Consider the following 16026-nt stretch of genomic DNA (forward strand, 5'->3'; position numbering starts at 1 on the left):
CACCTACCCGCGATGGAGAAGAGGAGTATGAGACTCGGGAAGAGCAGATTTCTCAGATGCTGTATTAGTGGCAGTGCTATGATGATGTGAAAAGACAGCGACTGGAAGAGACTCTGAGGCGGCTGGCTGCTAACATATTGAGATTCTTAAAGACACAGAACCCCTTTGCTACTTCTGCAGGCTACATGCAAGTGCTAGAAAATGTTTTTGGCGTGACGGGAAGCCCAATGGAGCTTATGACGGGGTTTCGGAACATTTGTCAGGAGAAGAGGGAGAATCTTCCCGCCTACATTTTTCGGCTAGAGAGGCAGCTGAGTTGCTTGTGGCCTAGGGGGCCCATTCAAATGGCTGAGGTGAATCAGTTAAGATTTAACCAAGTGGTGAAAGGCCCACAATCACGGGACATGATTGCTTGGGGTCCGCGAATGTCTCATAAGACGTACCCCCCTCGTTTGTCGAGCTGATCAGAGAAGTAAGAGAGGAGGGGAATGTGATGGAGGCACAGGAGGCCTCTGTCAGCAGGGTACAGTCCTCTGCAGTAATCCCCTTGGCTGAAGTGAACGCTGATTGCCCATCCTGGTGAGTGGTAAAGGAGCTTGTGGCAGAGTTTAAGACTGAGATGTCCCGGTTGTTTTCGGTGGGTGCATGACAAAGCTGACAGGGAGTTGGACCCACTAAGCAGAGGGCTGCTAGTGAAGGGGGTCCTTCGAGAAGGGGAGTGACCAGTATTGTCTGTAATAACTGTGGTGAACAGGGACACTTCAGATGGGAATGTGAAGGATGGAAAAACCCTTGGAAAGTGAGCCCCCAGGTACCAAAGCGGTGAGGGATATCGGGAAGACCCAGTGAAGGAACGGCCTGGCATCTTGGGGGGGGGGGGAACACATTCCCAGCAATATATCAAGGAACACCCTAGAGGAGAAAAACCTATTCCTGAAGGCTTAGTGGGGCCAAACTCCAAGGTATCGCTACGGATTGAGGGTATTTATGCTAGAGCCATACTTGAGACAGGCTCTCAAGTTACTCTGCTGTACCATGTGTTTTACAACCGGTATTTGATGCATTTACCATTGATGCCACTCAGTGCACAAGAGATCTGGGATGATTATCCGTATGATGTTTACTTGTTGTTGAAGCTGGAGTTTACGGAGGCAGATGTGGGGGTAGCTGAGGTCCTTGATACATTAGTGCTGGTTTGTCTGGACCAGTCGAGAATGGCAAAGCTTCAATTCTTGTGGGGACAAATACTCCTATTGTGAGGAGGTTAGTGGGAACCTGCAAGGTGAAAGCTGGAGAGAACTTTCTGAAAACATTATCCATTCACCCTGTGTTCGGAGCTGCTTTTGAGGAAGTGCGTGGCCGCATTGGGCTGAATGAAGATCATATATGAGGGACTGTGTGGTACATCTAGTTCAAACCAGTCATGTTACAGCCTGGGGAAGTAGATAGACTGCCAGGAAACCCCAAATTTCCCAGAATGCCTAATGTCCGGGCTCTGGAAGACTATGGAGGAGTCATGCTTATCTGTTGGGGTACTGGTGAGGCCCAAACTACATAAGCCCTCAGTTGTACAGGTGAAGAGGATAACAGTGAGTGTCAGGAACACCTCAGAGAAGGAGGTTACCCTCAGGCGGGCGATGCCACTGGTGCACCTCTTCCTGGTGACAGTAATGTCTGGTGTTCCTGTAAGACAAGCTGGGAGAAACTCACTCCAAAAAAGGGGAAGTTGATAGCCAAGTCATTCAATTTTGGGGACTCTTTGGTACCTGGAGGTTAGAAGAGAAGGTTGACAGAGATGATGTTGAAGATGTCTTTTCAACTGATGAGTTTGATGTGGGTTGTTCCAAGAGCACTTGCTGCATCACCCACGTGACAGAGGACACCCCATTCAGAGAAAGGTCGTGGTGATTGGCACCTGCAGATGGGGAAGATCTTTGGCAGCATCTGTGGAAGCTTGGATCATTACTGAGTCCAGAAGCCCCTGTGCGTTTCCAATAGTGGTGGCCAGGAAGAAGAATGGGAAAGTACAGATGTGTGTGGACTACTGGACTCTATACAGACGTACAGTCCCTGAGCAGTATATGGTCCCAAGAATCAGGAACACGTTGGCCTGTCTGAGTGTTGCGAAGTGGTTCAATGTGCTGGACTTGAGGAGTGGGTATTATCAGATTCCCATGAGTGAGGCTGACAAAGAGAAGACGACGGCATTCATATGTTCACTGGGATTCTTCCATTCAAAAGGATGCCCCAGGGCATATCAGGAGCCCCTGCCAACTTCCAGCATGTCATGGAGAAAACAGTGGGGGATATGAACTTACTTGAGGTATTGGTGCATCCAGATGTCTTCATAGTGTATGGGTCCACCTTGGAGGAAGTCATAGAGAAGCTACTGAAGGTGCCGGGCTGAAGGGTTAAAACTTTCTCTGGACAAGTACCAGTTCTGCAAGACATCTGGTGTCTATGTGGGGCACATAGTCTCATGGAATGGAGTAGGTATGCGTCCATCTAAGATAGAAGCAGTGACCACATGGCCAAGGCCCCAGACTGTGAGCGCCCTGCACTTGTTCCTTGGATTCTGTGGGTAGTATTGGAGCTCCATGAAGGACTACTCTAAAGTGAGTCACCCTTTAAATCAACTTCTGTGCGGTTACCCTCCCTTGGGGAAGAAAGGGAGGAGCACAAAAGAAGAAGGTGGCAAAGATTATCTTAGCCCTTTGGAGCCTTTTAAGCGAGATGGGGTGCAAAACGTGAAAAGGTCTTTCAGCTGCTGACTAAAGCACCTGTGCTGGTTTTTGCTGACCCCCGATTGCAGTATGTACTGCATATGGATGCCAGCAGAGAGGGCTCGGGGGGTATTCTGTATTAGGATCAGGGCACAGGGTCAAGACCTGTCAGGTTTGTTAGCAGGAGTCTGCCACCCTCTGAGCCAAACTACCCAACACACAAGTTGGAGTTCCTGGCCTTGAAGTGGGTATGGTGGGTGAGTTAAATGACTGTCTATATGGAACCAAATTTGAGGTGAAGTCAGACATCCCATTAACTTATATCCTGACCTCGGCGAGATTGGATGCCACAGGCCATCGGTGGTTGGCAGCCCTGTCTGCCTATGATTTCAGCCTGAATTAATGGCTGGGAGTTGGAACATTGATGGTAATGCATAGTCCCGATGTGTGTATGAAGCACTGGACTGGGATGGAGAGTGGGAGAGCATTGATGCCCCTAGAATGAAAGCCAAGTGCCAGTTTTCCATCACGGGGGAAAAGCAAGGGCAGAATCGAGCGATAGATCATTTGGGAGCTTCTGATGGTGCCATTCCACAAGCTTACTGCAACCTGGCTTCTCCAGGTGGATACATGGCGATCAGGGATGTGATTTCAAGAGTAGGCTCACGCATGAGTTACTGAGCATGTTTGGAGTCGAGAAGTCAAGGTCAATGCCTTATCACCTGCAGGATGATCCCCAGCCCCAGTGGTTCAATCAGACCTTGTTAGACATGCTTGGTACCTTGGAGATCAGTAAAAAAAACAAGTGGAGTCAACATATTGGACATCTGGTCCACTGCTACAACTGAACACAGAATGAAGCTACCTGGTACTCCGCATATTATCTGATGTTTGGGCGCAAAGCGAGGTTGCCCGTCGACCTCTGTTTTTGGACTGGCAAGGAGGATCTATCAGAGGAAACTTATTGGAAGTAAGTGTCTGATACGAGAAGGGAGCTGAAAAAGGATTATGAGCCAGCTGAGGTCTTGGCTACTAAGCAGAATCAAGGAGATAAGAGAAGGTATGATCAAAAGATTAGATTCTCCCAACTAATTCCTGGAGACCGAGTCCTCATAAAGGATTAGAGGCTATCTGAGAAGCATAAGCTGGCTGACTGCTGGGTGGCTGCGCCCTATGCAGTGGAGAGTCAGATGTCAAATGTACCAGCTTTCCGGGTGAAACCAGAGGATGGGAATGGGCCTGTCAAGATTCACCATCAGAACCACCTCTACCCTTGGGTTGAGGTACATGTTGACCCAGAGCCTGACCTGGGCCCTACACCTAGTCTGCGATGACGTGGGGGATCTGAAGTACCAGCAGCGGGAAGGATTAGACCAGACTCCAGCCCTGAATGTGATATGGACTCAGAGGATGAGGAAATGGGGTGTGGTATATGCTGCCCTTCGCAAACTCCCCTATAATTGATGAAGAGGTTCCCAACCTTTCTCATGCTGAGGCGGGTGAAATGGAGGGCACTAGCAGTGGAAAAGCAGGCTTGCAGCTGGACGATGAAGGGAGACTGGGCCCTAAAGTAACTGGGAATTAAGCTGAGCTCAGCCAAGTGACAGGGGGATCTGAGTTGCTGGAGGCATGAGTAATGGGCAGGGGGAAGCCTCACCATGTAGACAAGAAGGATCCTAAGGAGTGTCTGAAACTGAAGAAGTAGATGATGGGATAAGGAGGTCTCAAAGAGTCAGGAGACCCAGATAGGCTGGCCTATGTCACACCAGGGAAACGGAGTGTTGTGTCTATCCCCCTAGTGGGATACATCACTAACACTTACAATTGGACTGGAGGTCCTAACATCACAAAGTCCCTTTGACAATTGTGTTATTAATGAAGGGATGTTAATGTATTTCAAAGCCATGAGGACATGTCTATTTTTGGTGGGGGGAGAGTGTTCACATTTTTACTGTTGTGCTGAAGGTATTTCATTTTAGTATTTCTGTAAGAGCAGTCTGTTCTGCTCTTAGTCTGTCTGGGTTATCGCTGAAGATAAGGGATTCTGTGGAATGTGGGTCATCTAATTAGGATAGTGAACTGGGAGAAGGTTCGAGAGAACACTGGGGGAGAGGTTTTGTGAGGGACACTAAGGTTGGTCTTGTTTTTTTATTGTTTTGCAGGAGATGAAGAGAGAAGATGCTGGAGAGAACCAGTCGTAGGATTTGACACAGTGGCGGACCGTGATTTGATGGAGCCAGGTACCGAGCTTGACTGAGGATAGGTGAATATGAAGAGTTGAGCTCCAACTTGTGCACACTTGACTGTTTAATTATTATGGTCTCTTTTTGGTTTTTTTTCTTTCTTTTCTTTACTAACTCTTTAGTTAAGATTCATAAATATAATTCCTTTAATTATATGCAGTGCACTCTCTGTTGTTTCTTGGCATTGAGTTGGAACAGGTTAGCAAATTACACAGCATCCCACACAAACCAGGGTATGGGGTGGGAGAGCTGTCTTAATCTCTTGGGTTTGAAGGGACCGGAGGGTGTATTCCCTAGACTTTTGCAGACAAGGAAACCAGCGGGGTTTCAGTTTTAAACTAGCTTCATAAAGGACAAATCCAGTCAGAAGCCAGTCTTGTAAAATCAAAAAGCCCCATCCTTTTTCAAGTCATTATCCTGCTCTTGCAACCCCTCTCTGTTCCATCCACTCCATCTCCCTTTTCCTCAATCCCCAGTGCACTTAAGATTTTGCAGAAGTACAAATCTAATCTTAGTTATCAGATTACAAACATTATTACCTGACACTGAATTTTAAAAAATGCAATTTACTTTATTTTCTCATACGTAAATGAATAGTGAACACTTTAGAAAAATGAAGATGACACTATTGATGAGGGACAATTCTCCCAACACTGGATTCAGGCAGGCCTTAAGCTACAACTGTAAAGTACTAATATTAATTCCCCCCATGAAGAAAAGGAGTAATCTGATTGGAAGCAGAGAAGGGCTAGTTATGATTTAAAAGAACAAGACGCAACACTTAATCTGATCAACATACACAAGGGGTTATTTTATGACATTGGATTATCTAATGTATTTTTTTTTCAGTTCCCAAATTACACTTGGCAGCCTAATGTTAATGGCTCCCAAAACTCAAGAAATCCATTGGGATTATGAAGACAGGGGCCAGATGGCTGCAGAAAGGAAGCACATTCAGAGCATTGTTTGTGCAGCAGAATAAAAATGGGGCAGAAGTTTCTCAATTGGTCAGATGCATGGGTTGTGTGTGTAGTTCAATATAATATCCCTGCTTTCAGTTCATTCAAATCAATCTTGAACATTAACACTGCTTTCCTTCAGCAAAAGCTGTTTGACATGTTGAGTACACATTTGTAACATTTTATATTTTTATTTCAGATTTCCAGTCTCTGCAGTTTTGGTTTTGATTTCCATTTTTCAGTTTTTACTTGTTTCCTAAATACTGCTTTGGAAAGTCTCAGGCCAAGCTCTACCTCAAGCTAATGAAGCTGTTAAGTGTTTGAGGCATTTACTCAGTCCTTCCTGCATTCTCTTGGTGAGGTGAAGTAAGGTGTTTATTTCAGTTACTGGTGTCAGGTATCTGTTTGTCTGGCATGGCCTTTAGAGATGTCTGGGCAGAATGCCGGGGTTTTCTCAAGAGGGAGTATAATGTTGTTAGTTTGCTTAAACTACCAGTGGAGTTGGAGAATTTTGCAGCAACAAGTTTCTCTCCCATAATTTGAAGTTGCCATTGCTGAGAGATGACTCCAGGGAGATAACAAGGGAGTGATATTTCCAGGGTCTGTATGATGGTTAATTATTGTCAGATGTAACATTGTGCAGTGGGGACAGGTTGGTAAATGATCTTCGTTCTACACATGTTTAGTGTGGAACATCAAGAATGAGGCAATGATAATTATGAGCTTACCCTGAGTGCACAAGTTTTGCCTCCTGCAACTTCATAAAGGATTTTTCTTTGACCTTGCTTCCAGAATAGAGGCAGTCGACAACACACTTTTTATAAAAGCATCGTCCCTCTCTTTTCCTCCTCCTGCTGAATTTAATGGAGGTTCTGAACCAATGTCCAGAGCATGTTTCATAATGTATTTGTTATTTGAGGTCTGGTTGTTACCAACAAAACCAGCATTTATTGGTCATCTCTCATTGCTAGTTGTTCAGCTATTTAAAGAGTCATCAATATGTATCATATGTAGATATGACCAGGTAAGAAAGGCAGATTTTCATCCTGAGAGACAATATTGGCTTTAACAGCATAATCACAAACAAGGGAAAATCTACAGATGCTGGAAATCCAAGCAACGCATGCAAGATGTTGGAGAAACAGAGAAGTCCAGGCAGGATCTATGGAAAAAAGTACATGTGAAAGGTGAAGCCAGGAGGGGGAGGGATGAGGTAAAGAGCTGGGAAGTTGATTAGTGAAAGAGATACAAGGCTGGAGAAGAGGGAATATGATAGGAGAGAACAGAAGGCCACGGAAAAGAAAAGGGTGGAAGAGCACCAGAAGGAGGCAATGGGCAGGCAAGGAGATGATGTGAGAGAGGGAAAAGGGGATGGGAAATGGTGAAGGGGAGGGGGGCATTACCGGAAGTTCGAGAAATCGATGTTCATACCATCAGGTTGGAGCCTACCCAAATGGAATTTAAGGTGTTGTTCCTCGAACCTGAGTGTGGCTTCATTGCAACAGTAAGAGGAGGCCATGGATTGACATATCAGAATGGGAATGCAAAGTGGAATTAAAGTGGGTGGCCACCTGGGAGATCCCATTTCTTCTGGTAAATGGAACCTAGGTGCTCGGTGAAGCAGTCTCCCAGTCTGCATCGGGTCTCACCGATATACAGGAGGCCACACAGGGAGCACTGGGCACAGTCTATGATCCCAACAGACTGACAGGTGAAGAGTCACCTCCCCTGGAAGGACTATTTGTGGCCCTAAATGGTACTGAGGGAGGAAGTGTAGGGGCAGGTGTAGCATCTGTTCCACTTGCAAGGATAAGTGCCAGGAGGGAGATCAGTGGGGAGGGACGAATAGACATGGGAGTCGCATAGGGAGATATCCCTGTGGAAAGCAGAAAGATGGGCTCGGTGGTGGGATCCCATTGGAGATGGCAGAAGTTCTGGAGAATTATGTACTGGATGCGGAGGCTGGTAGGGTGGGAGGTGAAAACAAGAGGAACCCTATAGCTGGTAGGGTGGCGGGAGGATGGGGTGAGAGCTTGTGTTTCTCTCTCCCCTCCCCCACCTTTAAAATCTGCTCCTCATCTTTTTCTCTCCAGTCCTGCTGAAGGGTCTTGGACCAAAACGTCTACTGTACTTTTTCCATAGATGCTGCTTGACCTGCTGAGTTCCTTCAGCATTTTGTGTGGGTTGCTTTAACAGCATAATAATACTTTGTAGTCATCATTGCTATACTTACCTAAATTTCAGATTATTAACTGAATTTAAGTGCCAAAGCTGCCATGGTGGGATTTGAATTTGGATCCCCGATTGTTAATCCAGATTCTGGGTTGTGCATGCCGTAATTTAGTGATTGCACAATACTGCTCAGTGGTTTGATAAGATCATGCCGTTCCATGAACAGAACTTATTCAAAAATAACCGCAGGACATTCCTTTTCCTTTATCGTTGCTAGGTGTTTGTGTGTTGACAAATCCTCTTACTGAATTAATGCCAAATTTATAACGAACGTCACAAACCAGGAATCAGCCTTGGCATGGGCTGAATGTTACTATTCAGTGCTAGCATCTTGTATCTCCACTTCTGTTCACTCTACCCTTCACCTAGTCCAAATGCAGAGGGCCCAGCTTGTTTTCTTAAAGCTCTCTGAGCTCCATGCCTAGAGAGGAAACCAATGGCCAAAATGCTCTTCCTCACCCTGCTCTGCAACCATTGCCACACACCTAGTACCAAGGCCTGAACCTTAACGGCTACAATGTTTTGGAGCATATGGCATGCTGCTACAAATCTTGAAATCATTCTGTTGAGGTCTGCAATGTCTCTCTGAGCCGCCTAGGTGGCAAAATAGTTCAAGCACATCAGATATCTGTGTTATGTCTGTGCCATCTATTTGTACACTCACTGGCTGGTCTGTGTGGGCCATATGGCAGAATGAAATCCCATTGTTTATGGACACGAGTTTCTCATCCAGTTTCAACTCTCTCATCTCCCATAGAGCATCAAATGCAGATGTCATAACAGACTCCTGGAGATTAAGGGCATTATGTCCGCTGTCAGAATTTTGGGTCTGTTCAGTCTTTTGTGGCACGGAAGGCTGCCAGACCAAATGGACACTGAGGATTTTATTGAAGCTACCTCTGAGTTTGATGCCTGAGCCTTCTTAATTCAACAGTGTCTGGGAATCTCTGGTAAGCAGAAGACATTATAAACCATTCCCAAGACATCTTGATGCAGAGGAGCTCATTATTCTCAATGTCTGCAGACCTTGGTGAATCTCATTCACAACATTGCTACTGAGTTCTGCCAAGTTAATGGTTCTGTAAAAATTCTTGACAGATATGGCATCCATCCCACCCTCCTCCCTTCTGTTCTACCAGGACGTTCTGTTCTTCTTGCCTTATGTTCACTCAGTCATGTTGCAATCCAAGAAGAATGATTTCTAAAGTATTTACTGGACACCTAGGAGCAATTGATTCCTACTGTGGTTTTGAATTCAAGCCAAACTCAACACTCCCTGTAAATTTCAGCAACACAAAAAAAGCTCCAAGCAATTCAAAGCAAAACACCCAGAAGAAATGAATTAAGAACTCACCTGAATGCATTAAATGATTTTAAATAGTGGAGATAAGGTGAATGAGTAATCATTTCTGTTACTTAATGACTGATCCCTAATGCGTCTTAAACATTTAGTTTTAACCACAGAGCTGAGCTTCAGTTCGGCAGTATCAGAAATTTGCTTGTGGTGAGAATCACTGGCGTGTGATGGCATTATACATGCTATACACACAAAATGCTGGAGGGGCTCACAGGTCAGGCAGCATCTATGGAAGTGAATAAGCAGTCTACGTTTCTAGCCAAGACCCTTCTTCAGGACCGAAAAGGCAAGGGGATGACACCTTAATGAAAAGGTAGGGGGAGGGGAGGAAGGCTGGCTGGAAGATGATAGGTGAAGCCAAGTGGGTGAGAAAGGTAAAGGGCTGGATAGTATGGAATCTGATAGGAGAGAAGAGTGGACCAGACGAGAAAGGGAAGGAGGAGGAGACCCTGGGAAAAGTGATAGGCAGGTGAGAAGAGGTAAAACACCAGAGTATGGAATAAAGTAGGAGGGGAGGAGGAGGAAATATTTTTACTGGAAGGAGAAATTGATATTTATGCCATCAGGTTGGAGGCTACCCAGATGGAATATCAGGTGTTGCTCCTCCACACTGAGGGTGGCCTCTTCAAGGCACAAGTGGAGGTCATGGACGGAGGTCAGAATGAGAATGGGAATTGGAATTAAAATGTTTGGCCACATTGAAGTTCTGCTTTTGGTGGATGGAGCTGAGGTGCTCAATGAAATGGTCCCCTAGTTTATGATGGGTCTCACCAATGTAGAAGAGGCCACATTGGGAGCACGGGACACAATAGACACCACCAGATTTGCTGGTGAAGTGCTACCTCACCTGGAAGGACAGTTTGGGGCCATGATTGGAGGTGGATGGGCAGGTGTAGTACTTAGACAACTGTAGAGATAAGTGCCAGGAAGGAGATTAGTGGGGAGGGATGAATGGACAAGGGAATTACGAAGGGAGCAATTCCTGCGGAAAGTAGAGAAGGTGGTGGAGGTAAAAATATGTTTAGTTGTAGGATCCCTTTGGAGATGGCAGAAGAAGCAGAGGATGATGTGGTGGATGCAGAGACTCATGGGGTGGTAGGTAAGGTCAAGAGTAACTCTATCACTGTTAAGGCAGTGGGAAGATGGGGTGAGTGTGGATGTTCGGAAAATGGAGGAGATGCAGATGAGGGCAGTATCAACATTGGAAGTTGAGAAACCCTGTTCTTTCAAGAAGGAGGACATCTCTGATGTCCTGAAAAAGAAATCCACATCCTGGGAACAGAGGCAAAGGAACAGGGAATAGCATTTTTACAGGAACTAGAGTGGGAAGAGCTATACTCAACACGGTTCCACACGGTAGGCTTATTCAGAAAGTCAGAAGGCATGGGATCCAGGGAAGTTTGGCCAGGTGGATTCAGAATTGGCTTACCTGCAGAAGGCAGAGGGTCGTGGTGGGGGAAGTACATTCGGATTGGAGGGTTGTGACTAGTGGTGTCCCACAAGGATCTGTTCTGGGACCTCTACTTTTCATGATTTTTATTAACGACCTGTATGTGGGGGTAGAAGGGTGGGTTGGCAAGTTTGCAGATGACACAAAGGCTGGTGGTGTTGTAGATAGTGTAGAGGATTGTCAAAGATTGCAGAGAGACATTGATAGGATGCAGAGGTGGGCTGAGAAGTGGCAGATGGAGTTCAACCCGGAGAAGTGTGAGGTGGTACACTTTGGAAGGACAAACTCTAAGGCAGAGTATAAAGTAAATGGCAGGATACTTGGTAGTGTGGAGGAGCAGAGGGATCTGGGGGTACATGTCCACAGATCCCCGAAAGTTGCCTCACAGGTAGATAGGGTAGTTAAGAAAGCTTATGGGGTGTTAGCTTTCATAAGTCGAGGGATAGAGTTTAAGAGATGTGATGTAATGATGCAGCTCTATAAAACTCTAGTTAGGCCACACTTGGAGTACTGTGTCCAGTTCTGGTTGCCTCACTATAGGAAGGATATGAGAGCATTGGAAAGGGTACAGAGGAGATTTACCAAGATGCTGCCTGGTTTAGAGATTATGGATTATGATCAGATATTAAGGGAGCTAGGGCTTTACTCTTTGGAGAGAAGGAGGATGAGAGGAGACATGATAGAGGTGTACAAGATATTAAGAGGAATAGACCGAGTGGACAGCCAGCGCCTCTTCCCCAGGGCACCACTGCTCAGTACAAGAGGGCATGGCTTTAAGGTAAGGAGAGGGAAATTCAAGGGGGATATTAGAGGAAGGTTTTTCACTCAGGGAGTGGTTGGTGCATGGAATGCACTGCCTGAGTCAGTGGTGGAGGCAGATACACTAGTGAAGTTTAAGAGACTACTAGACAGGTATATGGAGGAATTTAAGGTGGGGGGTTATATGGGAGGCAGGGTTTGAGGGTTGGCACAACCTTGTGGGCCAAAGGGCCTGTACTGTGCTGTACTGTTCTATGTTCTATGTTCAAGATAACAGTGGAAATTGATAGGTTTATAAAAGATACCTGCAGACAGTTCATCTCCAGAAATGGAGACAGAGAGGTCAAGAAAAGGGAGGGAGGTGTCAGAAACAGCCTTCTGGATGTGGATGTCTGATACAAATCAGGTGAGAGTAAGTGTTCGGCACGGACTAGAAGGGCCGAGATGGCCTGTTTCCATGCTGTAATTGTTACATGGTTTATATGGTTTAATTTTTGGATGTCCTTCTTTAAATCATTTTTTACTGGGGATAGTGAGGTGGACAGGTGGGGAGTGGTGTCATGTTATCATAACAGATCAATAAAAATCTACTGCATAAGTTATTTTTTGCAGAATTTCACAATTAGATTCACATGAAAACATTCATGAATTTAAAACTGAAATGAGACAAATAAGAATGAAATCTACTTATCCCAAGCTCTGGTCTATCAAAAAACTTTGTCACTATTCACTGCAGCATTGTCTTGAATACTTGGATGTGCACTGGTCAGATGTGGAACTCACAAACGTAAGTTCTATCACATGACATTAGGTGTGATCTTCCTTTACTGAAATGAGCCTTGATCAAATAAATAAAATGATGATTCCAGTATGTGTTGGAACATCTGAATCACCTTGCACTTTGATCACTGGTGTTTCTCAAAGGCTAAAATAGACATAGCAAACGAGGTATATAACTGACCAGCGCATGGTGTCATTTAACTTTGATTTCCATTGATGTGATGAGGGGAATCTTACCTTGGTCGAACTACGACAGGATAGATTGCATAACCATTACAACATCTACTACTGCAGAATAATATTCTTTGGTATTTGTGCTTCTGCATTGGTTGAGTATGAATCTAACAGTCCAAGAGTCTTTTAACAATATCTTGACGGTATTCGTGGTTATATTGTCTTGTTGAATATTGTCTGTGTTTCTTCTCTTCATGCAGTACCTTTCAAACCCAGTGGCCACGTACTTAACCTGTACACCTACTGGTTAATGCAAATATCTAATCATCCAATCATGTGGCAGCAAGTCAATGCTTAAAGGCATGGGGATGTGGTAAGAGATTCAGTTGTTCTTTTGACCAAATATCAGAATGGGGAAGAAATGTGATCTAAGTGACTTTGACTGTGGAATGACTGTTCGTGCCAAACAGGGTGGTTTGAATATCTCAGAAACTGTTGATCTGCTGATTTTCATGCACAACAGTATCTAGAGTTTAGCGAGGATAGTGCGAAAACAAAAAAAAAAATCAGTGAGTGGCAGATATGTGGGCAAAAATGCCTCGTTAATGAAAGAGGGCAGAGGAGAATAGTCAAGCCGACAGGAAGGCAACTCTAACTCAAGTAACCACATATTACAACAGTGGTGTGCAGAAGAACCTTGAAGTGGCTACAGCTGCAGAAAACCATGAACATACAATCAGTGGCCAGACACTGAGTGTACTTATCAGAATTTACCACTACCACTGTTTTTCAAACACATTATATGATATCTGTGCTGTCACTTCAGTTTAGCTGTTTCTTCAAACTTTGAAATATAACTAATGTGAATGGATGCCTGAAATCACGTCATTGCTATAAATTGGAAACAATTTGGACTGGGGAATTTTGAATCAATACTTCCTCTTCATTGAAGAAATTTATAGAATGCTCTTAATGTTGAAAAATACCCTGGGGCTTTTCAAGGAAAATACCCTGGGGCTATTCCTTTCTTTACTTTTTCAATCTTTTTATTGGTTTTTTAAAAAAGTGTGTATACAAATAGGAGCAGAATATCTCTGGTATATTTGTCAATAGCAGTACATAAAGAACGTAAAATAAACAATATCAGAATCACACATTGTGTTGATCTACAAAGTATAAATTTGATATTGAATGTATTATTCTCCTCTTATCAATTTATGACGAAAGGAAGGACTATTAGAAATTTTTATATAAAAGAAAAGAGAGAAAAAAATCCCCACTATTCTAAACAGAAAAAAAAGGACTGGGCAGTCCATCGTGAGAGAAAAACCAAGAGAAGACCCGGGGCTGTTCTAGTCAGGTCAAGGCCTTGCCTTGCTACTGGTACCACGTAGCCCAGTACTACCGGAATAACAGAGATTTTGTGCAACACGTACAACACGCTGGAAGAACTCAGCAGGTCGGGCAGCATCCATGGAAATGAACAGTCAATGTTTTGGGCCAAGACCCTTCGTCAGGACTGAAGAGGGAGACTGAACAGGGGCCCTATAAAGAAGGTGGGAAGGAGAAGGCTGGTAGGTGCCAGATGAAAAACCAGTAAGAGAAAGATCAAGGGGTGGGGGAGGGGAATCAGGGAGGGGATAGGCAGGAAAGGTGAAGAAGGAATGTAAGGGGAAAGCACTATGGGTAGTAGAAGAAGGCAGAATCATGAGAGAGGTGATAGGCAGCTGGAGGAGGAGGCAGAGTGAAACGGATGGGGAGGGAGAGGAAGGGAGATTTTGTGCAATTTGAACATGCGGTAAAAAGGAGGAAAAGAAGGTCAGGGGGAGGAATACGGGACAGCTTGTTCTGGAAGATCTCTTCTTTGTGTCTACACAACTGAAGGCATAACTATCACTGACCGGCAAATAGATTGGACTATATAGGACTGAATTGGATGTTCATTTCACCCACAAATGTTGAACAATTTAATTTTGCTGAGTTATTATGGAGAAGTGAAATCTATTCACCGGTATTCCTGTCCTCAGCTAACTTCATTATCTGTTTACTGAGAAAACTTCCGTTTTTCTTGTGTTCACCTGGTAGTATGAATCATTCACTTACTTTAGTTTCAGTAATTGTCATGCAAAACCAAGCCAGTTTACTTTTTAGGTTTTTTCAGATTGAATAAATTATATTTATCTTCCAGATAAACCAAATTATTGACCACATGAAGCATTAAACTGTGGATGTGGTAATTATGAAGAATCAAAGAGTCACTGGGAGGAGGTATACATGCTGACTGGGGTGGCAACAACATAGCAGATAGAATTGAATTACGAAAAACAGGAGATTAGAAAAACAAATATAGAATACTTTTTAAATGGTGAGAGTTGAAAAGCATTGAGTTTCAAACGGACTTGGGACCATACAATACACAAAGCATTGAAAGCTAACCTGCAGTTGCAGCAGGCAGTTGTCAAGATCAATGGTATAATCCCCTTTATTTTCAGGTGATTTCAGCATAAGAGTAAATCTTAGTGCAGTTATAAAATAACAGAAAGTCGTGCAATACAGAAACCTGCCCCTCAGCTAACCTGATTCATATCGGTCAGTCTCCACACACCTCTATTTCCAGGTTCTACCTCTCAGAAACATACCAGCAGTAATTTACAATGGCCAATTGATCCACTAATCTGCACATCCTTGGGACCTGGGTGGAAACTGGAGTGCCCAGAGCCCTTTACGGTCATGGGAAGAACATGCAAAACTCCACAGTCAGCTGAGATCAGGATCAAATCCAGCTCACCAGCGCCGTGAGGCAGCAGTTCTATGAGCCTACAGCGGCAACACCGTGCTGCCTATAGGGTGAACACTGGGCTCCCTGTAGAAACATAGAAAATAGGAGCAGGAGTAGGCCATTCGGCCCTTCGAGCCTGCACCGCCATTCAGTATGATCATGGCTGATCATCCAACTCAGAACCCTGTACATGCTTTCTCTCCATACCCCCTGATCCCTTTAGCCACAAGGGCTATATCTAACTTCCTCTTAAATATAGCCAATGAACCAGCCTCAACTGTTTCCTGTGGCAGAGAATTCCACAGATTCACCACCCTCTGTGTGAAGAAGTTTTTCCTCATCTCGATCCTAAAAGGCTTCCCCTTATCCTTAAACTGTGACCCCTCGTTCTGGACTTACCCAACATCGGAAACAATCTTCCTGCATCTAGCCTGTCCAATCCCTTTAGAATTTTATACGTTTCAATAAGATCCCCCCTCAATCTTCTAAATTCCAGTGAGTATAAGCCTAGTCGATCCAGTCTTTCTTCATATGAAAGTCCTGCCATCCCAGGAATCAATCTGGTGAACC

The 16026-nt window shown here is 44.6% G+C and overlaps 1 protein-coding gene across 2 annotated transcripts in view; it reads right to left on the reverse strand.

The window, feature by feature from the left end:
• Positions 1–16026, reverse strand: part of LOC140731789 (myeloperoxidase-like) — an 85525-nt gene that overhangs the window by 59985 nt on the left and 9514 nt on the right. Inside the window, exon 3 of one of the 2 annotated variants that reach the window (XM_073053593.1) lies at positions 2319–2364. The exons of the other annotated variant lie outside the window; for it this stretch is intronic. Coding sequence (XP_072909694.1) covers positions 2319–2364 — 46 coding nt within the window. The remainder of the gene's footprint in view (positions 1–2318; positions 2365–16026) is intronic. 2 annotated transcript variants of the gene reach the window in all.

This window comes from Hemitrygon akajei, chromosome 8, assembly GCF_048418815.1.
Source record: "Hemitrygon akajei chromosome 8, sHemAka1.3, whole genome shotgun sequence".
NCBI lineage: Eukaryota > Metazoa > Chordata > Chondrichthyes > Myliobatiformes > Dasyatidae > Hemitrygon > Hemitrygon akajei.